This window comes from Microtus pennsylvanicus, chromosome 7 (genome assembly GCF_037038515.1).
Source record: "Microtus pennsylvanicus isolate mMicPen1 chromosome 7, mMicPen1.hap1, whole genome shotgun sequence".
In the NCBI taxonomy this organism is placed as follows: Eukaryota; Metazoa; Chordata; class Mammalia; order Rodentia; family Cricetidae; genus Microtus; species Microtus pennsylvanicus.
The window spans coordinates 78,425,354-78,451,394 of record NC_134585.1 but is presented as its reverse complement, the minus strand read 5'-3'; the positions used below and the strand labels follow the sequence as shown (position 1 = coordinate 78,451,394).

The window sequence follows — 26,041 nt, the reverse complement described above, 5'->3', positions numbered from 1 at the left end:
ACATAATGTAAACTAATTAGCATTCATCAGTAAAAAAACACTAAGTGCTTATTTTTAGGTCCTTGGACTAAGGTAACAGAATTATCTCAAAAGTATTTTCTAATTTGAACTAAGGGTCATGATGTAATTCAATTACAATTCACAACAGAAAAATATTTGGTAATACTGTTGTATGTTATATGATATTTACCAGGTTACAATATTTCTCATATTAAATCACCTATGGTTTTTACAAAAATATTATGTTTTAAACACTAAACATACGGGTCATGATTACAGGTGCTTGTTGTTGCCTGATTTCATTATGCTCTAATAAGACTCACTGGAGAAGGGTTCTATCGCCCTCTTGTGGTCATTTTCATGTACTGTTTCCTCCAGGGATTCTTACTTGAACTTTACATCATCTATGTCTTCTATCTGCACTTCAGTTTTGACCTCAGGAATTTAGTGCTTTTTATTTTATAAGGCAATGTCCTGTCACCTTCCAATTACATCAAAGCCATGTTTTTCTTAAAATTGTTTTTGGCATTAAATGCACATATATAGTAACTACAGTGAGTCCCTGTCATCAGACAAGGTCTGAAATAAATGTAAATAACCCAGTACGGCTATGCTTTATCACATTTTCCTCCCAAAGGAATGGGTTCTGCCATCTCCATGGCCCATGCCATCTCCATGGCCCACAGGTATCAGCAGCCAGCATTAGTCTGAGCAGTTTGCTTTTAGAAATAATACAGCAGTCTAACTTCTTTTAAAGAAGTCTGTATTACATGCAATCACCTAGCCTCTTTCCATCACAGCACAGCCACAGCCAGCTCTCCGTGCTCAAGTTTCTATATTGGCAAGTTCAGCCAACAATGGGTAAAAAATGTCTGTGGAAAAAAGAAGTATGTACTAACCATCTACACCATATTTCCTAAACAATACAGTGCAGCAGTGTTTGCACATTCCTTACACTGCATTGAGTAGGTGACCTAGCAACAGGCTAAAGCAGAAGCATGAAGGTATCCTTTGGGGACTCACTGAGCTTCAAGGGCTGGAAGCATGAACATGGTGGAGGACCACTTACTCGACTATGGCCAACTTAATTAGTGGCGACACCACTAACAAAGATAGTGTGCCCATCCAGAGCAACTCACTAACTGTGGCCAGCTTCCCAGGAAGGGGTGGGCGGGGCCTCGTGAGCCTCCTTCAACCAGTCCAGAATAGGGAGGGGCCCAGTCTAGTGTCAGTCTTGTGCATGTAACCCTGGGACTGCTCTTGGTTAATAGGAGAAGCAGGGAGGACACTAAAGATCTGGAACAGGTAAAGAGTTCCTGAATAGGACTCCAGCTATTTAGAAACTAAGGCTAAGAACTGACAAATGGGATTCTATGAAATTAAAAGGCTTTTCTACATTAAAGGAAATCTCCAATCAAGTAAAGGGGCCCCTACAGAACAAGAAAACACTTTTAGATCTAATAGAAGGCTGATCTCTAGAGCAGACAAAAAAAAAAACCCTAAACATCAAATAAACAAGTAACCCAACCCCCAAATGGGCATTAGAACTGAAAAGAGTTCTTTGCGAGAAGAAATACAAATGGCTAATAACGTGTTCAACATCTTTGGCCATCAGGGAATGCAAATATTATGTCATTTACAATAAGGGATTTGTGCATCTGCAAGTGAGCTTTTGCTCAATCTTCCATGCATACTGAGGGGCAAAAAAATGCTTTTAGCTTCTCCACAGAATCAACAGCATGTTACAAAGTACGTTAAGTAGCAACACAATAATGAGGGTCTGAGACATAGCAACAGCTCTCATGGCAAAAGAGAAAAAATGCTTGATAAATACTAGAACAGCCAGCCAGCTCACATCAGTTACTGTGAGAATTAGGAGTGGGATCCAAAGTTCACAATTTGCTGCTGATGACTGAGTGGATGTGCCATTGCCCAGGGTAGGAAATCACACGTTCAGACACACTGCATTTGTTGTTATCATAGCACAGCAAACATGTCAATGGGCTTAAGGATACTTGAGATCATTAGATACAAGATTGAAAAAAATGGCCAGGTAGTAAAAAGAACTTATGTGACACCATCATCCAGGAGAAGGGGAAAAAACAAGAAGGTGTGAAGCTGAATTGGGGCTGGCCACATTTTTGTGTAGTTTCACCCTTCATTTAAGAGAGGGAGTGTGTGAGAGTTAGTGTGTGTGTGTGTGTGTGTGTATGTGTGTGAGAGAGAGAGAGAGAGAGAGAGAGAGAGAGAGAGAGAGAGAGGGAGGGAGGGAGGGAGGGAGGGAGGGAGGGAGGGAGAGGGAGAGGGAGAGGGAGAGAGAGAGAGAGAGAGAGAGAGAGAGAGAGAGAGAGAGAGAGAGAGGGAGGGAGTTAGTGTGTGTGTGTGTGTGTGTGTGTGTGTGTGTGTGTGTGTGTAACTTGCTGAGCAGGCTGCGTGGGCAAGCTAGCAGGTGCTAGGGACCCTCCTGTGTGTGTGTGTGTGTGTGTGTGTGTGTGTGTGTGTGTGTGTGTGTGTGAGAGAGAGAGAGAGAGAGAGAGAGAGAGAGAGAGAGAGAGAGAGAGAGAGAGAGAGAGCCTGCGACTTGCTGAGCAGGCCAGGCAGGCTAGGGACCTTCCCTTTTCAATTCAGTTCAGACCTGATGCTGGCGTTACAAGCACACACAACTATGAAAGTTTTGTCTACGTGAGTTCTGGATCAGGTCTCCTGACTGATGTAGTAAGGATCTGACTAAGTTACATCCTTACTCCTAAGAGAGCTGCTACTGCGATCTAACCATAAATGCTGCTTATGTTGGAGAAACAGTAAGTAAGGTTTAGACTTCTTGCATTTTATGTATCAGAAGACCAAGGGTCAGAGAGGTGGGTGATTTCAGAGTTCTGACTGAGAACTGAGGTGCTGGGTGTTAAGGATGTAAATGCCCTATCTGTAGTGTTTTGGCCTTGTGCTCTATACTTCTCCAGAACAAGCAAAGGGCAGCTGTATGAGGCACAGAGGATGACAGCGAGGCACTCTGAAGAGCAAAGCCACCACTGACTTTCTTTATAGTTCTTCTAAACCTGCAAGGTTGAGGATGGTTTCACTAGGAAAGTCTATTGTACACGCTAGACCACATTTTCATAATTTCAAAGAAAAGCCACAAGTAAGATTAAAAAAAAAATACCTGCTTGGTTTGGACGCTGCCAGCTTGGTGACTTGACAACACCTGTGGATCCTACAGGCTTGAAGGCAGCAGCCGTCTTGAGGCCAGCCACACCTGGCCTGCTTGAACCTGGGGTCTCTAAGCTCTCAGACTTGCTCAGAGGTGAAGCTCCAGGTGATGCTGACTGCTGAGAAGGCTCCTGAGTGCTACTGTAGGGAAGGGAAGGAGATAGCTGTGGTGAGGGGGCACAATCTAATTTAGCAATGACTCTTTTTTTTTCCCAGATCTATTAGAGCTTTAAGAAAAACAAAATACTGATGAGCTTTTATTTTTAAAAAAGAGAACCCTGTAGCCGGGTGGTGGTGGCGCATGCCTTTAATCCCAGCACTTGGGAGGCAGAGGCAGGCGGATCTCTGTGAGTTCGAGACCAGCCTGGTCTACAAGAGCTAGTTCCAGGACAGGCTCCAAAACCACAGAGAAACCCTGTCTCAAAAAAACGAAAAAAAAAAAAAAGAGAACCCTGAAAGTGAATGGAACACACGTGATGTTAAAGTGGAGAGGACACTGGTGGTGGAACGTGTCAGTGGGGAGACGTAAAAGAGCAGAGAGGGAAACCAACAAAAGTCACGTCTAAATGAAGATACCACAAGGAAGCCCAGTGCTTTACATGCAAATAATACAAAAATAATTCTGAAATCATGAAGGGCTTCTACTTGTCAAGAAGGAAAAGAAGCAGGTAACATTTGTTCTGAATGCTGGAAATTATTTAACAAGTCTACAAGAAATTGTACTACTGAAAATTATATAAGCAGTCCTTGCAGTAGTGGATTCCCCTCTATTCCTATCAACACCTTAGTTTAGAGGATCGTGTAGCTTTTGTTACCAAACCATTTGATATTTATAATCATACATGTATATCCAGAGTAATAACTTAAAGAGCCCAAAACTATAAAATCCAAGCTTTGGAATCACACAGTAACGTCAAAGTGATTATTTTTTCTAGACTGTGGCATATAATAATAGCAATAACAACAATAATAAACTTCCAATTTTTTATACATGACTATTTTTTATACATTATATGTTTTAATATAGACAGATTAAATAATTCTATGCACAGACATTTAATTTTTTCAATAATTGAAATACACAGCTACAGGAAAAGACTACCAAAAATAAGATTCTTTATAAATGACTTCAGTAAAATACATTATACAATGTATGATTACTTCAGTTACACTTCAGATTCACTGCTCACTCAATTACCAAATGATTGAGAGTACCTTCTTCCCTAAAGCCTCTTGAACCTCAGTTAACTTTTAGCATGAAAGATATGTGACTGCCTAGCCTAGCCTTAGGAAGGTCTATTTGCAAAGCCTTAGCTAGCATGTGGGAATTTGGTTGGGCAAACTGTCCCCTACAATGCTATAAAACTATCTGTAAATGACGAGTGTCTCACTGTCTGAAACTGTGTAAGCAATATGGCTTATGCTGATACCTGTTTTCATTTAGAGTCTAGAATTTTGGCCCCATTTGGGGACAGAGAGACTAATGTACTATGCCCCAATAACACCTTTCCTCCATCTCTAACGGGCTTCCGCAGCAGACACTGCTGTGCACATATGCTATGACTCCTGCTGCAGGAATCAAACTTGTTCATGTGAGCCCACTAGTAAAGGGTCCCTGCAGGCTCAGGTTTCATCCAGAACCCTGTTTCTTTTGCTCCTTCCTTCCTTCCCTTCCTTCCATCCATCTCTGTCTCTGTCTCTCTCTCTGTCTCTGTCTCTCTCTCACAGTCATGTGAATGGCTGCATAGGAATCATGTGGGTTCCTATAGTGAAATAAAAACCTAGGTGTAGTCCAGAATATTCGACCCTAAACAATTTTGAGAAATCATAGAATACTTGAATTTTATTGAAATATCACTCCTTATTTTTATTTTCTCAAATTTAAGTTTAATACTGTCACCATCTTCTATGATTCCTTATTTGTTTAGTGAGAAGTTAAAACCTGCTAGATGATAACACATACTATACAATGAAAAATTTAAGAATTTTAATAATTCTTATAAATAGTAAAAAAGTGCCACTTAATATGAATGTTGAACACACATTAAAGTCAACACAAAAACATTAACGGAAAAAGTTCAAAGATTACTGAATAGTGGATAAATGATCATCTTTTAAAGGCTTTGGGATAGGCCATTATTTTACTTCCAGAGACTACTATCTATCTAAACTTTAAATAAGGCAATTTACACTTGGTGACAGAAAGCCCATGCAACCCAAACAGAATAAATATAAGGTGTTCGGCCTATTTAGGGTATAGAATGTGAGCTTAACATATGAAAGGCTAATAAACATATCCAAATCATGAAAAAACTATCTTCAATATATTTAATCATGCCAATAAATTAGCTTTAAAATACTTTACACAGGAACTTTCTATTCTGAGATTAAATTACTCACGTGGATCATAAAAATAATGAGCTAGAAAACTGAAACTCTTAAAAAGGAGCTTATATCCAATATGAAATTCAGAAATACTCAAGTCCAAATCATTACCATATTATCATCTGAAGAAATTAAAATTCACCTCTAGGATACCTGCCAAATCTGTGAAGCAGTAAACTGGATGACAGGAATCCAATGCCAAGGCTAGTGAGTCTGGTTGTCAGAAGGAGCAATACTAGACGGCCCGAGGTATGAAAAGACCTTGGCAACCCTTGCACATCTATGTGGCTGACGATACACAGTTATCTGTTGTGTACTACTCATAAATACAATCTTCAGAAAGATGGATGCCGTTCAACAAAGGGAGCGATCCTAATATGGACACACTCAAAGCACAAACCCTGTGCCTTACAAAGCGACAGCCCTGTTAACTGAGAGGCACTCAGGCAGACGATGGAAACACTGAAGTGGGCATGGTCACTAACAGAGTGGAGAGCTGCCAGCATGTTGGTCAAGGTCTGTGAGACTCGGCTGTAATTTATATGCCTAAATCAGCTCTCCTGCTGCTGCGTTACTATGGGCTCTGGATAGCCTTATTCTCTGTACTATGTTTACTTCTTCCCCACCCAGACTTCGTACAACAGGTACCCTCTCCACCTTCTTCTGCAGGCACCCAAATTCTACATCTAGTTGACAAAAGGAATGATATCCACCTAGCTCTGGGCTCTATGGCAAATGGCTATAATATAGTATTTTATATTTAACCATTCAAGCTTCTAGAAGAAGTACTACAGCTATAGTCATGTGATAAAAGTCAGGATTCCACTACAGTTCAAACATTCATAACTTCATACCAAACATCAAATGTGCTAGTAAAAGATATCACAGAGGATTGAAAGGTGAGTTGATGAGCAAATAAAATAGCATGCATGTACACTAAAATGCATTACACTGAAATTGCAGCTAACTCAAATTGGATAAAGAGTTCTTTGAGTTTCTCATATGGCCTGTTACCATAGTTAATACGTTGTTAGAGGAAGCAAACCTCCACACGCCATGCGCCATGTTCCTTCCCATAGTACCTGCTTTCCTTAACATGGATAAAGCCACTTGACTTTTCGGAGAACTGAAGACAGGAAAAAGCTAGAAGCTTGGGAACAGTGCTGATGCAAAGTGCATTCATTAGGGACTGGGAGTTTTCAGGGCCGGAGAGCCTGGCAAGCATTCAGAGAAGGGCTTCAGTGAAAACACGCAGTATCCACAGAAGAAAGTGGGTTTTCAGTCTATGATCTGAAATATTTCCTTTAAGAATGAGAGATAAACAGGAAGGAGGAAGAGAGAAAAGCAATGCAAAGCAGTGGAGAAGAATGAATAGAAATATTATGAATTCATTATATTATTTTACTCATTGAAATAAAATTGATGAAATTTGGCTGGCCGTGGTGGCACACACCTTTAATCCCAGTACTTAGGAAGTAGAGTCAGGTGGATCTTTGTGAGTCTGAGGCCATCTGGTAGACATTATGAGTTCCAGGATGGCTAGGACTATACAGAGAGACTTTATCTTAAAAAAAAAAAAGTTGAAATTTTCACTACAGTCACTCAAGGCTGACTTTCAAAAGCATTTAAACCAATAAATGTGATAGGAGTAACATAGAAACAAAGATCACAGAAGGGCTGCTTCAGAGAGCAATTAGGCTTCAGTTCACCCGTGCTGTGGAATAAGATAGCCTCAACAGATACGTGATTTCTTTCTGATTCCGCCTCAACCACAACTGAAAGCTATGAAAGTCTGTAAGACTTTCCATAATAGTGGGCACACCTGGGAGACACACGCAAGTGGCAGCCGTGCAAAAAGAGACAGGGAGCAACTAAAGAACATTCTCCAGTCCCATGGATTTACCCACAACCTATATGAAATGCTCACCACACGAGGGGGAGCTCATTACAGAATCCTACAACTGCACGGGTCAGGTCTGTTCTCTCCTGCCAGACACTGGAGGTTGCTGGGACCACAGACAGACACAACACTCACAATTCTACCTGGTTTTTGCAGCAAGAGCAGCAGACACAGTGGCAGCCGCACCACTGACAACTGCAGCACTGTATCTAGCAGGAGGGGAGAAGGCAGAAAAGGTTCCAGAACCTTCTACAGTCCTTGTAGAGCTGCTTACACTGATAGGGAAAGAAAGACAGAGGAAGAGGAAATGAAAGTAAGAAAAGACAGCAGAATGAACACAAGTCAGCACGCACTCTAGATCAGTATTAGACATAAAGGTGAGCCACTCATTTAAAAGTGACTAGTGTTTAGGCACTTACTTATATGTCCCCAATTCCAGACATTTAAACTAAATGTGTGAGCCTACCTAAGGCAGACTGTTTGTCACCAAGCACACTAAAATATCAATTATACCCCCTCCTATGATAAGTGCATTGATATTATATAACACATATTGGAAGAGCGACACATATACAACAAAGTAGAAACTGAATCTGAAAATAAACACCGGATTTCTATAAGCAGGGATAAGGAGATTTTCCTAAACAGGCTTTACATGAGAAGTGTTGTCTTGGAGTAGATGTACATCAAGGACATGGCATTTTAATGACATGTGTTTTTAGAAGCAGAACTGCCTACACGTTCAGAAGCAGCAACATTTATTAACATGAACAAGACATAACTTTAAAATAATCTAGGTTGAATTATTCTGGATGGTAAGACTCTTTTAAAAAATAAACAGTAATTACAAGAATATAAATAACATTATACAATAATATAAATAATATAAATTACAAGAAAATAAGTAACAAATCAACCCCTTCTTTGTGAAGTTCTCCATTTCTATTTTGAGTTAGCTCTGTAACATTTTTAAATGAGATAAAATTTCATATTCAGAAGAGTCCTTAAGACTTAAAGGATTTATTTTTTCAAACAATAAAATATATGGTCAGGAAATTACATTCCAGCAATAGGAATGTACTCCTAAAATTGGTTATCAAATTTTAATTAAGTTTTTTTTTTCATTTTAAACCAAACAGGATAGTCTTATAAAACATGGTGTGGGATTTCCCTCTTCCTCTTTGGGTGTAAGTTACTAATAACATTACCAAAACACTCTAACTACTTTTGTCTTAAAAGTTTGTGACACAATGACCACCTCCAACACATCATGGGCCAAACCCCAACACAGGCTACAGCTGTAGGAAACTGTGAGGGCGGGCCTAGGTCTACAATCTCTTCTAAAGAGTTTGGGAAGCACCCAACTCCACAGACATAGCTTTATAAACCACTGGGAAAAAAAGTGAAGAAACTACAGGAAGTCAGTTTAACATATTATATAGAAATGTGATGTACACATTTTTTTAAGTAATCCATGAAATGGAACTGTGTGGCTAAGTTTGAACAGCTATGAATCGTTAGAAAAAGAGGAATGGGGCCAGGAGAGAAAATAAAGATGCTTTTTATGCAGAATGACAAAGCGTGCTAAGATGAACAGTTACCTAGTGATTTAATGTTTGTTTGGGTTTCTGAATCACTCTCTTTAGAGTCAGCAGTTGCCACTGGGGAAAAGTGATGGTGAGTAATAAATAGAAACATGGTATAAAATAGTCAGCTAAAAATACATCAGCTAACCCATCCCGTAGTTGGGAGAAGAGGAAACTAATGAAGTTCCTTTATCCAATGATAAAAGGAATAATATGAAAGAATTATCAACGTCTTACAGGTAGTATCTTTCTCCTCTATACTCTGAGAACATGTCTGGGAAGTTTGAAACATCTCTCTCTTCTTTTAGAGATACACGATTGAATTTAAGAACAGACTTAAGCCAAACTCAGTTCATTTAGCAAATCACAAAGTGCATAAACAAGACACAGATTTTCTCATTCTATATTACAAGTTAAAAACCAAACCAAAGCACACAAAGAATAATGACATCAGCTCCTTAATCCATGATCGTGCTCTCATTTTCAGTGAGTTTAGTATTTAGATTTATCACCAGCATTGAAACAGAAACAACCGAGAAGAAAAGAACTCTACCTAGAGTAAGTGGCTGCTACTTTAGAAAGTGTGGCTATTTGATTACGAATATTTAACACGTGGGCAGTTGCAGGTGGGTGAGGTCCGCTCTTAAGTAGGTCTTCCAGAGAACTGTCAAACCTAGGTTTTCAGAAGTGAAAAAGGACAAGGCAAAGGAAAGATTAATGAAAAGTTGAGACCATGTTCACCATGCATATCGTTATTTAAGTGTCAGTAATTCCTATCTGGGATACTCCAGTTCAGTGGTTCTTAGCCTGCGGGTGGAGACCTCTTTGGGGTCACATATCAGATATTCTGCATATCAGAAACCATATTACAAACCATAACATTGGCAAAATTAGTTATTAGTATCAATGAAATAATTTTATAGTTGGGGTACTAATATATGAGGAACTGTATTAAAGGGTTGTAGCGGTAGGAAGGTTGAGAACCACTGCTCTAGTTGGCTCTTACTGTCTACGTCTGTACCTACAAATCAAAACAAATACTGTCTCTGACACCATATGATGACTGCTCTTCTCCCAAATCATTCAACATGGCTACAGTCATGTGATTAAAGGTTATGCTTAAAATGGAAAGGTGGGTGGAAATTCCCATTCAGTGACCATGCAGTTTTGAATTACATAAGAAAACTTCAGCTCCAAGAACTTATTAAGTTGTCTAACTCTGCACACAGAATAAAGTTCAAATGGAATTTGGACCAAGTCTGCTCTTACTATTTCCACTGGCTTGGGTAATATACAAGAAAAGAGCAAGCAGGAATAAGTAAAACATTTTTTTATAGATCTCAAATCATGTGGATGGTATTCATCTTGATGTATATAAAGAAAGCAGTTTATCCAATTATACAGCCAACAGTTGCAAGCAGCTTGGTGCTTTTTGCTTAATTAAAAATTTTTAATTAAGAGGTTAAGAGCACTGGCTGCTCTTCCAAAGGAGTTCAATTCCCAGCAACTACATGGTGGCTTACAACCATCTATAATGAGATATGATGCCCTCTTCTGGTCTATAGGGTCATATGCAGGCAGAATATTGTATACATAATAAATAAATCTTTTTAAAAAATTTATAACACTTGTATACAATTTACTCTACTGATATTCTCAATTCTATAATCCCTCTTTTAACTATTATTATATTCATATAAATATATAATATAAAGATGGTCTTTGATCAAAGTCATCCCTTACCTGCTTTTATGTGCCCTCACCAAACTCCTTCCTAAATCTCTCTCCTACTTTCATGTATGGTTGTTGTAGTATTTTTCATTGTGTTTTTTTAATGACTACAGGATGATAAAATTAAATTTAGAAAAGATATTACCAGGTAAAGAAAAGGTGAAAACAACAAAGTATTGGTTTGAATGCAAGCAAGCACCAAATCTAACACTGGAAGGAATTAAACAAGAAAAAGACAAAATTACCTTTTTTCTTAAAATCCCATATGTGGAAAAATGGAATAGGCCAGCTATATTACACTGATTCGTCCATGGAAAATGTAATAGTAAGGTAAAGAACTAGAAAAGGAGTACTTATAGTACTTATAGTTTTTTCATTTAGAATAAGTCATCTCTTTACTAGAGTGCTGAAAAACTAGAAACAACTTAAGAACGTGCCATATTTTTAAAAAGTATCATGAGAGGTACAGGAAAAGATAAAAAATTATATGTTAGTAAACTACAGCAAAGCTACAATAAAATACAAAAAAGCCACCATCTCCTTTCGCAAGGTTACAAACTAAGAATGATTTTCGTACTTTTTTGGGGTGGTAGGGATTTTGGACACAGGGTTTCTCTGTAGCTTTGGAGCCTGTCCTGGAACTAACTCTTGTAGACCAGGCTGGTCTCGAACTCACAGAGATCCTCCTGCCTCTGCCTTCTGAGTGCTAGGATTAAAGGCATGCACCAAACTTTTTTTTTCAAAATTAAGAACATTTCTCATGACTTCACACATCAAGAGTTCATGGCATTCATATTCTGGCATATATACATAAAGTTTATTGGGATACCATTAAGCTCCTTCATTTATGCATGTCTGGCTATTTCATACTCTGTGGAGAGTTGAGAAATTATGGCACACTATATTACGCACAAAACTCAAAGTGTTTGTGATCTGGACATTTATTAAGCCAAAAAAAAAAAAAAAGAAAAGAAAAGATGCTGAGCTTTGTCCCAGAGAAAGAGAATAGCACTTAGCTATCAGATTGCCCTTTTAAAGTGCAAACTTCATCATGTGTTGCTTAAATCTTCCAGCACTGAGCTGAGGATAGCTGACCATGCTAGCTGTTCTCCAGGGTTCTCATTGAGCCCTCCCTCCCTCCTCCCTCCTTCCCTCCTTCTCTCCCATGCTTGTTCTCTCTCTCTCTCTCTCTCTCTCTCTCTCTCTCTCTCTCTCTCCCTCCCTCCCTCTCTCTCTCTCTCTCTCCCTCCCTCCTTCCTCCTTCCCTCCTGCTTGTGCTCTCTCTCTCTCTCTCTCTCTCTCTCTCTCTCTCTCTCTCTCCCTCCCTCCCTCCCTCCCTCTCTCTCTCTCTCTCTCCCCCTCCCTCCCTCCTTCCTCCTTCCCTCCTTTCCCATGCTTGTGCTCTCTCTCTCTCTCCCCCTCCCCCCCTCTCTCCCTACATTTCTTCCTGAAACAGACCAAATTCTACTAGTGTCTACCACTGTTTTCCGACGCCTCCCTGGGTTGATCTCCAAGCCTCCTGTAAACTCAGGATGAGGCCCTCCTCTGTGATGCTGTCGCTGCTGCATGTGTTCACAGCACTCTGTACTTGTCTGCATGTAAGGTGTTGTTATTATATTGTACTGCTTGTGCGGCCAATTTGTTTAAAGTCAGATTCCCTCAACAAACAAAAATTTTCCTAAACTGAGAACCCGTGATATTTATCCATATAAAGTGAAGTAAATTACTTAGCATAAACAATTAAATATTTACCAACTGAATAAATGAAAGTTCCTATTTTCAAATACAGAACTCATGATATGTGTATTTGTCCTAGAACATTTGTACCTCTAACGACATGTTACAATCCAGAGCTAATCAAATGTTATTGCCTAGAGAAAGATACATGATCAAAGAAATGACTAGGATTTGAAAACCATGCACATAGAATGTATTCTATACTATAATAAGCCCTTCAATTTTAGGAGACCTATCACTAATTCTCATTACTTATATGCCATCTAACAATAAGAGTTTACTTATTTATTTATTTATTAAAGATTTCTGTCTCTTCCCCGCCACCACCTCCCATTTCCCTCCCCCTCCCCTGATCAAGTCCCCTTCCCTCATCAGACCAAAGAGCAATCAGGGTTCCCTGACCTGTAGGAAGTCCAAGGACCACCCACCTCCATCCAGGTCTAGTAAGGTGAACATCCAAACTGCCTAGGCTCCCCCAAAGCCAGTATGTGCAGTAGGATCAAAAACCCATTGCCGTTGTTCTTGAGTTCTCAGTAGTCCTCATTGTCCACTATGTTCAGCGAGTCTGGGTTTATCCCAGGCTTTTTCAGACCCAGGCCAGCTGGCCTTGGTGAGTTCAGAGACCCACATTGGAGCACCGGACAGAAATCTCAAGGTCCAAATCAGGAGCAGAAGGAGAGAGAGCACGAGCAAGGAACTCAGGACTGCGAGTTTACTTTTTAAACACAAAGAGTTTACTTTTTAAAGAGTGGGTTGAAGAATTCTTCTCCTGCTTTTAGGAGCCATGCTGGTGAAATATTTGAGGATTAAAATTTATAAAATATATATGATACTTTTAAAAGCCAGATTTCTGAGGTTATGAACAATGTATTTGGGGAGTGTCCTATCTATTATTTAGCCAGCCTCCATAAAGACTCGTGGGGATTTTTAAATTACTGCACTTAATATGGAGTAGACATCACCGTGTATTCTCTCTCTGACATCCCTAAAATTCATTCCTCTTAGAGTTGAAAGTTCTGATTTATAGCAGACTTAGAGCGGTCTAGCTTTCTGCCTTATCTACTGCTTAAATGAGTACTGGTTCCCACCAGGGGACTGGTGCTCCTGCCCCCAGACACATCTGCAGGAACGAGCTTGCAGCCTTAGACGGCTTTTCTCAGTTACTTGTGGACTGCGTGTTTCTTTGCAACCAGGCTTAAGTGTCTCCATTAGCAGCCATGCTAATACTCTATGAGGCAAATCGGTCATGACCACCTTTGCCACTCTGCAGACCAAAGGAGTAGAAAGCTTTCCGGCCTCCAGCCAGCACATCTGTCTAGTAACCTTAGGCTGTGCTCTCCAGCTCCTTCTTTTCTCTCAAGCACAGTCCTTGAACTCTCCTCCCACACCAGGCATGTCAAAACGCCATGGGGTCTTTGAAAGAAATCATCATCAACAACAAACTACCTTTATCTCCTGTTTTCCATGCCCTTTTACAGTCAAACGAAATAACTGTCTACTCACCACTTGTCACATTTCTGCCCCAATAAAACCATGTTCTTGCCAGGGCCACTAAGGAGTTCATTATAGCTAAGCTGGATTAATAACAGTCTTTACCAGGCTGGTGGGTAGTGGTGTCCACCTTTCCCGGCACTTGAGAGGCAGAGGTAGGTAAACCTCGTTGAAGGCCATCCTAGTCTACAGAACAAGTCCTAGGACAGCTTGGGCTACACAGAGAGACAGTCTTTGGAAAACAAATCAACAAAAAAGTGTATTTATCATGTTTTTATTGTAGTTAAAAACTACAAAACATGTGTGTGCTATCATCATTTTAATGTATAGTTCAATATTGTTAAATAAATAACACTATGAAACGACCCCAAAATGTTTCCATTTTGGAAGTCTGCAGTGCTAACCCATTCTACAATTCTAATTTGTCTGCATGAGTTTGGCACTGCTTTTGCCTTACACAGGGGAATCATCTATTTACCTAGTCTTGGTATCTGATCTAACTGACCAGTTCATCTCTTCTGGTAGCAGTGCCATGACCCCATTATTGGCCATACTCCAGTATTTCACTGACTACTCCTACTCTTGAGGTCACTGTCACGGCAATATAATTTGGGGAACGGCATTATATTCTTTCAATATAACAGTGTCTTTACTGTTACAACCCCAAGGTCCAAATCAGGAGCAAAAGGAGAGAGAGCACGAGCAAGGAACACAGGGCCATGAGGAGTGCACCCACACACTGAGACAATGGGGATGTTCTATCGGGAACTCACCAAGGCCAGCTGGCCTGGGTCTGAAAAAGCATGGAATAAATCCGGACTAGCTGAACATAGAGGACAATGAGGAATACTGAGAACTCAAGAACAATCGCAGTGGGTTTTTGATCCTACTGCACGTACTGGCTTTGGGGGAGCCTAGGCAGTGTGGATGCTCACCTTAGGAGACCTGGATAGAGGTGGGCGGTCCTTGGGCTTCCCACAGGTCAGGGAACCCTGACTGCTCTTTGAGCAGATGAGGGAGGGTGGCTTGATCAGGGGAGGGGGAGGGAAATGGGAGGTGGTTGCGGGGAGGAGGCAGAAATCCTTAATAAATAAATAAATTAAAAAAAAAAGAACCGTTAGGGTTCAAGCCAGATGGAGTTCCACTGAGAAGAGGTGGACAGCAGCTCCCACCCTTAACAAAGACGCTATCTGCAATTAATACCTTCTGGGTAAAGAGAATTTTCGGCAGCACAGTGTCCCTGAGCATATAAGCCACAGAAAATGTCACTGAATAGGGTCTATCAACCACACTCCAGAGCAGGACTCATGCCCACATGAAACAAACTCAATGGTATTTTTGTGGACTTTTAAATTTCATTTTACTTAATTTTGGCATTTTTTTGTCTTATTGATCTCTCACTTGATTGTTTTGATTTACATTTTTGTGTTTCTTGGTTGTTTTTTTTTTTTGAAAGAAAGAGAGAGAAAGAATATAAAGTTGGGTGGGTAGGGAGGTGGGAGGGATCTGGGAAGAGTTTGGGGAAGGGAAAAATTATCAAAATATACTGTATGAACTTTTTTTTCCAATAAAAAATAATAAAATAAAAAAAAGAAAAAAAAACAGTGTCTTTATCTTAGTGATCTGTCATCAGCAGCCTATGTTGTTAGTTCACTTTTAAATAGTGTACCTGATATCAAAATTAAATTAACTTTTTTTCAAAATAAACTCTTAAGACGGCCCCCAAAATATGTTATCCAAATTGATGGCCATATTCTTATCAAAAACCTGGAAGGAAACCTTGTACATACACTACCTCCACCATGACCTCAAGTTCTATGACCATGTCCCTATTATTCTACCTTGAAATTGCATCTTGAATCCATCCTCCTGCTCCATAGCATAGCCATCATCCTTTCTCCATACAGTCTAAGCACTTTTTATCAGTAGTGGAACAATTATCTACTTTCTTTCTCACTTTACTCTTACCAAATTCTGCCCAATCTAGACTTGTCTTGGTTTAGTCAAAGTGCCTTATTTTTTTTTCATATCATTCTTTGTATTAAAAACTTCAGTGGACACTTGCTGTACTTAGGGCAATATCCAAAATCCTTTGCAGGCTCTACAATTACCCAAGAGAACTTTGGGATCTCTCTCAAGTATCTTTGTAAACTACCTTTTCCTTTATTTGTTATACTCCATTCACACCATAGCATTTAATGTTCTGGAAGTAATTTTTCCATAATTCATGATCTTATTAACTTGTAACATTAATTTCATTTCAAAAGACTATTAAGATTTTAGTAAGACAAGAACATGTTTTCTCATTATTTCATATGTAGAAGTTGCATAATCTTTCCAATAAATGTACAATATGTCCTAAAATTACTTATGAAAATTTTCTGAACTATTTCATTTAGTATAGTTACTAAATTAATTATAATAAAACCATCCACTATCTGTAGTGGATGGAGGAAAGAAAGTAGACTACAGGATGCTAAAGAGCTCCATTAGTAACAAGCTAATTTCACTCATTCAGACTTTAAGAAATTCTATGCAAATTATGCAAGAATGAATTCCCCACAAAAGCAAACCTTTCTTTTCTTGAGATTATAACCACATCATTTTCCCTTCCTCCTCCCAAGGTCTTCCATGTGACCCTCCTTGCTCCTTTGCAAACTCATGGCCTCTCCTTTCGTGAGCTGTTTTTACATAGACATATGTATATTTATAAATATATTCTGAAAAGAACATTCTACTCCAGCGGTAAAATGTTACAGATGTGTAGTATGTTCTAGGGAGTGACCATTAGTGTGCTCGTCCTTGGGGAAGACTATTTCTCCTGCTCTCAGCATTCTTTATTTGCCTGTAGTTCTCATGTAGGGGTCTGTAGACCCTGTAGTGTGCAGTTGAGGTCTCCTGGGATTTTCCCAATACTTGTTTGCATATCTATTGTTTTTGTCCTTGTTCAACTCATGTTTATTAAGTCATGTTGGTGAAACTTCTGGCTGTAGCTTCTGACATTCCTAGAAAACCCAATTGTACAGCAAACTCACTGTTCCTAAAATACCTATAGTACATGAGGCTGATGTAGCAATAAACATACAAAATCAAAATGGAATTTCCCATCTGAGCTGACAAGGCTCCCTCCAAGAATCAAAGACCATCTAACAAAAATTTAAACATTGGGCACAAAAAGCCTTCTTTTGAGTTGTTGGTCAGGGATGTTTGTTCAAGACATTCCCAAACCATTACAGGCTATTGCTTTGGGCCTCCATTGCCCCAGAGACGTAGAAGGTAAGTTCCTATTGCTGATGACATTATGCACTTCAGAAACAGGGCCCAGAGACCACTGAACTGGAAACTGACCTGAATACTTCTTGCTTGAAGACAAGCTTTCATGTCACCAGAAGGTCCCATGCAAGCTATCAATGGGGAGAAGCAACCAACTATTCTATTCAGCTATGATGTCTATGAATCAAGGTAAGTAAATCAAAACCTTTTCACTATGTACTTCTGAGTTTGGGTTATTTTTGCTCCTTTATCTCTTTCATTAACACAAGTTTCACAATCATATTGAAATATTGAAAGCATCACCTCTGTTTCTGCTTCTTCCTTTATGTAATACCTCAAATTAGTGTCAGTTGGTAGCTTCACTTTGTTGATTTAGGCAGAGGCATGTGCCTGTTAGCCTTTATCAGCAATCCAACACAACCACAAGCAACCTGGGGAGAGGGAGCCTGGATTAAAGAACTCATCATGTCTGTGATGAACTGTCTTGATTGAGACTGCTGCGAGAGAGCCTAGCCCCGTGTCCGCTGCATCATCCCCGGGCAGGTGGGTCTGGGCTGTGTAAGAAAGCTAGCTGAGCGTGAACCAGTGCACAAGCCAGTAAGCAGAGTTCCTCTGTGGTGTCTGCTTCAACTGCTGCCTTGACTTCTGACCACAGTTCCTTCAGTGATTGAGTGTGCCCTGGAAAGCATGAGTCAAATAAACCTTTTCCTCCCCAAATTTTCTTTGAACATGGTATATAGCACAGCAACAAAAAGCAAACTAGAAAAAGGTACATTTTCTTAATATCATGTGATATGCTTCAAATTTCTTTTATAAAAGTTGTGAATGTTTGATTCCTTTGATACCCTCAATTTTATCACAGCTGTCTAAACATGTTCCCTTTCTGTATAAGAGTTTCCAATTATCCACTGTCTAATCAAGATATAGAAGCATCTGAAGTTATAAAAATCTTCCAGATCTTTCTCCGTTTCCTTTTTATAAATTTGTAGACTACCATCATAAACAATAAAGTGCATGAAAAGACGAAGTTACTTCAAAAGTTCCCCATGGTTATCCACCCTTGGCATGTTCTGTGCAAAGAAGTGAATTCAGACTCCCAAAGAACAATTAACTGCATCTGTGAGATGAGCACCTGTCATCTCACAGATGACATGGGGTAGCTCAACAGACAGCTTTTCAGTATGTACCAAAGTAGAGAAATGCAAGAGAAGGGACAAGCAACACTGGCTTTAATTTGAAAATCAAGTTCAGGCTGCAGAGATGGCTAAGAGGTTAGGAACACTGGTTGTTCTTCCAGAAGTCCTGAGTTCAATTCCCAGCGGCCACATGGTGGCTCACAACCATCAATAGTGAGATCTGGTGCCTTCTTCTGGTGTACAATCAGGCAGAACACTGTATGCGTGAGAAATAAAATCTTTTTTTTTAAAAAAAAGAAAGAAAACCAAGTTCTTTAAGGAAAGGAAAATTAAGTTGCTTAAATATCCTTCCTCATCATTTTTACTATGTAATGCACTAGCCTAATTTCTTTTAAAAAAATCATACTACCAAAATAACTAAATCATATAAAGGTAAAAGCAGAATAGTTAAGTACTCTGAAATGTCGGTGTGGCTGAAATACTTGAAATGAACTAAAAGCAAAAGGGGTCAATTGAAGACTGTCACGGTGAAGCTGTCTATGACCAATGCTTCTAAATTGTCCAGCTTGTGGACTATGTTAGAAAGACTGGAGGAGATAGATGTACTTGATATTGCAGTTTTGAACAGATAATAACAACATTGTGTTTGCCTCTTTGAAGGTAGGGGGAAAAAACTTAACCCAAGCAGCATCATAGCATAAGGGTTACTGCTCTGTAAGCTTGTCCATGTTCTAAGGCATGGTGCTTGCCATTTTTCTGGACTCTACAGATGAGTCAAGTCTATATATCACAAATACTTGTTTTTATTAATAAAAGAGCTTTATAAAATGCAAAGAGTTACTAATAGTTTTGCAAAGTTCTAACAGTTTTTAGAACTATACAGAAAGCAATTTGTACATGAAAATACAGAGTACTTAGGAACTGTCTCAAAGATTTCTAAAGGACTGCTCTCAGAAGCAACTCAAGTGTAATGACCACGTAAATTCAGCAGATGGCAACATCTGCATTACAGTCACCAACCCGCTGTTGCTATACCACAGAACAATTTACCAACAGAGCATGAAGGCAGATCAAATACAAATACTCTGTATTTTCAACCCACAAAGACAGCTTGTTCGTGTGTCCAGTTTTGACCTCTGATTCTTCTCCAGATTGTCATACATACTGTGTAAGAATGTTTGAGACAGTAGCAGCTGAGGAATTCTAGCTAGGTATTTTCAGAATCACTTTCTAAAATTAGATGGATGTGGAGGTGTTGACATTATGTCCTTTGGGTTTAAGCGTGATTGTTTACTGATCTCATAAAAATGTATGCAAATATCTTTTGGGGAACAATTCTCACTTCCTCTACAGAATAGTAGTTTGGGGTAGCAAATATGTTTAACTAGCATGTAGCCTCGTGTGTTCATACTCACACGTATGTGTATACAGGCGTGTGTGTGTGTACTTGTGCATATGGAAGCCAGAAGTCAACATGTGGTGTCTTGTTCTATCACTTTCCACCTTAACTTTAGACGACCTCTCCATGAACCTGGAGAACACTAATTCAGCAACCCCACACCTTTGTCTCCACCTTACTAGCACGCACCACAACAGATTTTTTTTACCTGTGTTTGGGGGGTTAAACTCAGCTCCTCATGTTTGCAAGGCAAGTACTTTACTGATGGAACCATCTCCCCAGCCCCTGCATGTGTCTTAAATATCTTACTATTTAACAAGAGACCAATGTTTCTGAAATAGAATAATGAAGGCATGATATTGGCCAGAAAGTTTTTCCCACCTTTTATAGATATGTATTCACCTGTGAAAAAAAATTTTAAAAAACACCATTAACTTGCAAGACAATGTATTAGGAAAATTTCCCACAGTTTGTTTTCAAATTGTCAACAAATAAGTAAATATGACAGGTCTCTGTTCAGAAGTAACTTAGATCCATTCTTCCGGGTAAAAAATCCATTCTGATGGTGATAAGCCAGGAGTTCTATGGATATTACTTGGTGTCACGGGCAGCCCTGAGTAGGATATTCAGACTCATTTCTTGAGTGCATGCATATCTGTCAAATGAGTGGAAAGGCCATGGTATAGTTATAGACTAGGCTGTATTACCACCCTGATTCATATATTAAATTGAGTGTGACTCAATTTAGCCATAAGTTCTTCAAATTTGGAATTAAGGGTAAATGGGGCCCAAGTTCAATATAACTAGTGACCTATAGAAGTAGGGAAAACTAAAATGCTAACTCTTCTGACCTGCCATGTTTTATACTACACTATCCTGTGATCTTGACCTGAGAAAAGGCTGTATGAAGACCCTGAGGAGGTGGCCACCTGCCAGCAAAGAAGAGAGGCTTCACTGGAAAACCAAGATTTCTGGTACGGAGATCGAGGAATTAATCCAATTGCTTAATCCCCTCACATGTGCTTCTTGTTGCCAGGGCTGCCTAATACAGTATCCTTCTGATTAAGAGGTAAATGGGAGAGGAGTCGTAGATTCTAATCCATCTTCAAGGCGAATCATTCTGTAAACTTTCCTTTACCTATATACTCACTGCTGAATGCATTCAGCAGGAAAAAACGTGCCTATGAGAGTGCCTTTTCTTCCAATCTGTATTTTTATATGAAGACTCTTGTCTTCAAGGAACAAGGTAGAAAGTCAGGATATATAGATAAACACCTATAAGTAAAACCAGAAAAAGAGATATCAAGAAAGTTAAATTCTGTATAATAAACTAAGATAGACGTGCATGACTTCCACGGTGAGGTGGACGTGGAGAAAGTGAGTTACAGAGAATATGTAAGTCACGTTGTGAGATGGAATAAGAAAACTCTGGAGAGGACAGCAGCATTCAAGCCAGTTGTTCTCAGTATCACAGCACTGGCACTGAGGCCTGGACACATCTTCAGTAACTTCCTAGCAGCATCTCTAGCCTTGTGGACCTGCCCACTACCCGACTCATTCCCATTAGATATGGGGAGACCAGGAAGTAGAGTTAACAACGTACAGAGATGTACCCAGAGAAAATTTATTAAATGGTTCATCAAAAGACAAATACACAGGATTCTAAAATGCTGCACACTTCTGTTTACAACACTCAAACAGCAATCCTTTAGATATACGGTACATGTATTCATGATTTTCCTTCTAAGAGTTCTTCCTTCACCGCTTCATTGACACAGCTCTACCTACAATACCTATTCATTAAGTCTAGATGGCCTATAATGTAATCAACAAAGAAACACTTTTCATTCAAGGCAAAAAAAAAAAAGTAAATGAATCTTCCTTTTAACTTCCATGCACTGTAACTAATCTTTTACTTCAAAGACTTCTTTAATCTTGTGGCTGTGGTCTGTTGTCAAAGATCAAGGAGGAAGGAAAATAGATTGAAGAAAAAAGTGATGAGAAGATTAGTAAAAGGACCATGCTGTAGGACCTGTGTAACCCAGTCTGGTGACCAGCTTTCAGGGGTTAGCGTGGAAGGTGCTTATTAGGAAACACTTCTTAGGTCAAGAGCTGGGAAAGAGAGGGGCCAGGTAGCAGGACTCGACAGAGGTGAGGTGCTGTTGTGGAGGAGGGCAGCTCCAGGCAACCTGTCACAGCAGTCCTGGAGACACAACAGCTATTAGAAGCTGTCTCTGGTAGGCCAACGTGGTCAGACTTCGAGCTCCTCTTGTCCATATCAACAGGATCAGCTCACTGAAGTGAGTGCTGGGGTGAGTCAGAGTACAGCTGCCTGGCTCACACACATCACACACACAGCTATCAGGTCCTCCGCTGAAGTGGAAACTCGGTCAGCTACAAATCTGAGAGTATTGATCGCTCTCTTTCTCGCTGTTTCTAATAGCAATTTAAGCTATGATACCTATTTTGCAAAGAATCACCAAGGAAATACTTAATTGCGTCATGAAATTTTAATGGATGGGATAAATCAAGCCAGCTTTTTACAGAGAAGCCAGAATCGTTAAACCTACCAACTAAATTATTACATTCCAACTTTGCTGTCTTATCTGTGTTCCATAGTATATTCTGTTCCTTGCATACCACAAAGACAGTATATGGAAGGAAGTCTTTTTCCCCTCTAAATCTCCACTGAATCTTAATAGAAAAAAAATAATAAATTGACAGTGATCAGGGCTGGACTACTAGGTAAATACTTTATTTAACAAGCTGGCAAACCCCCTCCCCAATGCTCTGATTCTTCATTTTAAAATTAACTCAAGTGGTTAAATTCAGAATAAAAACTGTTTGCTCACATGCTTAAGAATTACGTTCATTCTGTTTCCCCTACTCCTTTCTGCTACACTGTGTTCTCTGATCTAGAGACCCGCCCCACTGTTTTCCACCTGTCTCCTTTGCCTTGAACTCTGCCTGAGATCATCACACAGCTCAGGTCTTATTCTCTACAAAAAGTCAGCACTAAAGCTGAATTCACAGAGAGCCACATCATCATCTACAGCAATCCTGCCCTGCCTAAGCCCAATCTGTTTTATATTAACCTACTTTATTATCTGTTAATAAAATTACCTTGGACATCTTGTTTATATGTTCGCCCATTATTTACTGTGGTATCCACAGCACACAGATTGGTGGCTGACAGTCAAATAATTTACTCATATGAAAAAATGAACACAGAATGAATGAATCAATGAGTGGGTGGTCATAAATCATATCAAAAATAAATCAAATGCAAAATAATTTATCTGGATAAACCTAGTTTTAGGGCTGAAGAGATGGCTTGGTGGTTAAAAGCTGCTCTTCCAGAGGACACAGTTTCAGTTCCCAGTTTCCATATGGCTGCTCGCAACTGCCTGTAATTTCAAGATCTGACACCCTCACAGAGAAATATATACAGGCAAAACAGCAATGAACATGAAATAAAATTTAATAAATTATTTTTTTTTGTTTTTTGAGACGGGGTTTTTCTGAAAATTAATAAATTATTTTTATGAATCCAATTCTATACTATACTTTGGAATGAAAAAATGGACTAGCTACTCTGCAGCCTAATATAATGACTTTATAATATATTTAAGGGCACAATGATAATGAAATGAGCATGACCCTATCACAAGAGTAATATATGTGAGAGGTAACGAAAGTAGATTACTGGGTAAGACACGCTCATATTCTGACTAGTAAAACATTATGGAAAAAATATGTTGAAAATCACTGGAGAGTAACTTCCCAATTTCATATTAAAAATAAACCTGTCATAAAGTACATAAAAGAAAGACACAAATAAGGCATAAATAAATCAGGCAACTATCCTTACAAAATACATTGTGTAAACTTTTATAATATCTGGCTAGATTTTTGTGCTAGGAATATACACTATCCCAGAAGAGTCACTGGGTTCAGGAATTCCAATTCTGGCAGGACGAAATGGAACATCTTCCCGATGCTGGCTGTACGCCGATTCCCACTCCTGGGAAGGCAGACGACTTCGGTCATCTGCACTTGTGATGATATATTAGATACTATTGGCATTAGACAAGGTACTCAACTCTTTTTTTCAACACCATCTATTTCAAGTTTAAAAAAAGTACTACACATATTCTTTGTATTAGGAAAAATGTTTTATCTATCTAAAATTATTCTAAGGGTTCTTTGAACTCTATAGTTACTCAAGAAAACTGGATTTTGGTGGGAATATATCATCTTTACTCTGATACTTCATTTTTTAGTGACACTAACTCAATCTTCTTTCAGATACTATCTTTTGAAATAATGAATAATTGCTAGGTACAGAAAGGCCTGGTAAAAGAAAGAATTTCTTCCATAGGACAGAGATGCAGTAAACACTGGGTCTAACATCAAGATCATAAGGCAAGCCTTTGAATATCTAAGAAATACTTCAAAAAGGATATCCTTCATATCACAGGGGCAGTGGCAGACACAGCTAAATCCTAGAACTACTTTCAAATGCATCTGACAGGACAACTGTTGCATAATAACAAATCACTAACTGAAATTAATATTAGTTGCCTCAACTTATCCACAATACTTCTAGTCTACGTTGACACTGAAGTAGAGAACACTGGGAAAAATAAAAATTGAACTTTGAATGTGGGCCAGGACCCCAGTAATCACTGTTTTACAAGGAAGAACTCTTGGCTTTGTCCAGGAAGATGGATAATAGAGTGTTCACATAAGATGCTGCCTTAAATAACTAACAACTCTGGAGGACAAAAGAGAAGGCTGGGTTTTTGCCATGTGTTACTTTCACACATTTTGATAACTTGATGAATTGAAAACTTCTCCAAATGAAAAGACAATGTAGTTACTCATCCTACTAAAGTAACATTTTAACAAGCCCTGAACAGCAAGTCACTAGCCTCAAAGAAATAAGTACAGAAGCAAGGTACAGACAACTTTATTACAATTCTTTCCAAACTTCAAAATGCATTTATCACTAAGTTTAGACCTACTATATAATCTATTATATTACAAGGCAGAAAGCAGTTATAATCAGATACTTCATTTCCCTGTACTGCCCAAAATACAGCTATGTAAGAATAGCAGCAACACACAGTAGTTTCAAACACTAAAATATTTTTCCAAATCAGGAACATTTAAATTGAAACTTATTTTATGCTATTTTCCTCCAACATAAAGAAAAAGCAAAGCTATCTTCTACATATCTTACTGTTGACACCTAGAATTTGGATATTCCATGAAAACACCTACCAGCTTAGATACACTTCCTCAGTAGATGACAGAATCTTTAATTGAAGTAAAATAATACTATGTTTCCCCACTGCAAGCAAGAGCAAAATATCTTTTTTGTAGCCAAGTGAACAATAGGCTTTTAAAGACACCCAAGTCCAGTCCACAATGAGCTTTAATAGTCTTCTCTACTGAAGCTGCCTCCTCATATTTGCTCTCTTAAATGTTTACAATGTGAACATCCCCTAATGGTGAACTTGAAGGTAAACTTGGGAAATATCATAGCATAAGGGAATCACTTTCCTAATTAGACAAGGACATTATTTGTTCATCTACCCCTGCTTCAATCGACAAACCAGATCAACCTTACAAAAGGACAGCCATGACCCAAACAGTGAAAATACATGTAAATATACTGAAAGGGTCTAGTCACTTCCTTTTTTTCCTTTGGTTTTGCATCTGTAAGCTACCAATTAGGACAAAACATGTTCGTTTTTCTCGTTTTCACAATTGGAAACGGTTAGGATAGTATAGAAACGTTCTAATTTTCGCGAGACAAATGTGAAGCAGATACTGCTAAGAACTGGAAAGAGAGAAGGTGAATGAAAGGCATGGCTGGCTGCTGGGGTGGGGAAGCAAGGCTCATAGTCACTGTACGTTAAGAGCACGTGCTGAGACTTCATGGTGCCAGTCACGTAATTTTGTATATTTGGGACTAAAGACGTGAAGGGGTATCTTTTCCCTGTGGAGATAAAAAAGAGTGACAGAAGAGTCATAAAAGGTGAAAGGAAAAGATTCTATACTAATTCCAACATGCAGAAAACATGCCTTGTAAAAGCTGAATCTCAGACAGCTGTTTTGTTAAAACTAGCAGCATTCAAAAGAATAGAGTTTTTGGAAATACAGAAATTAGTCTACAGAGTCCTCTTGA

General features: G+C 39.0%; 1 protein-coding gene across 14 annotated transcripts in view; it reads right to left on the bottom strand.

Moving 5' to 3' along the window:
* Pdlim5 (PDZ and LIM domain 5) overlaps nucleotides 1–26,041 on the bottom strand; it is a 163,642-nt gene that overhangs the window by 39,135 nt on the left and 98,466 nt on the right. For 8 of the 14 annotated variants that reach the window (XM_075981206.1, XM_075981210.1, XM_075981205.1 and 5 more), the window contains one exon: nucleotides 3,161–3,348. In XM_075981206.1, coding sequence (XP_075837321.1) covers nucleotides 3,161–3,348 — 188 coding nt within the window. Of the gene's footprint in view, nucleotides 1–3,160; nucleotides 3,349–6,674; nucleotides 6,807–7,635; nucleotides 7,768–9,631; nucleotides 9,752–24,801; nucleotides 25,853–26,041 lie in introns of those variants that run through there. The other 6 variants (XM_075981216.1, XM_075981218.1, XM_075981219.1 and 3 more) reach the window with 3 other exon arrangements.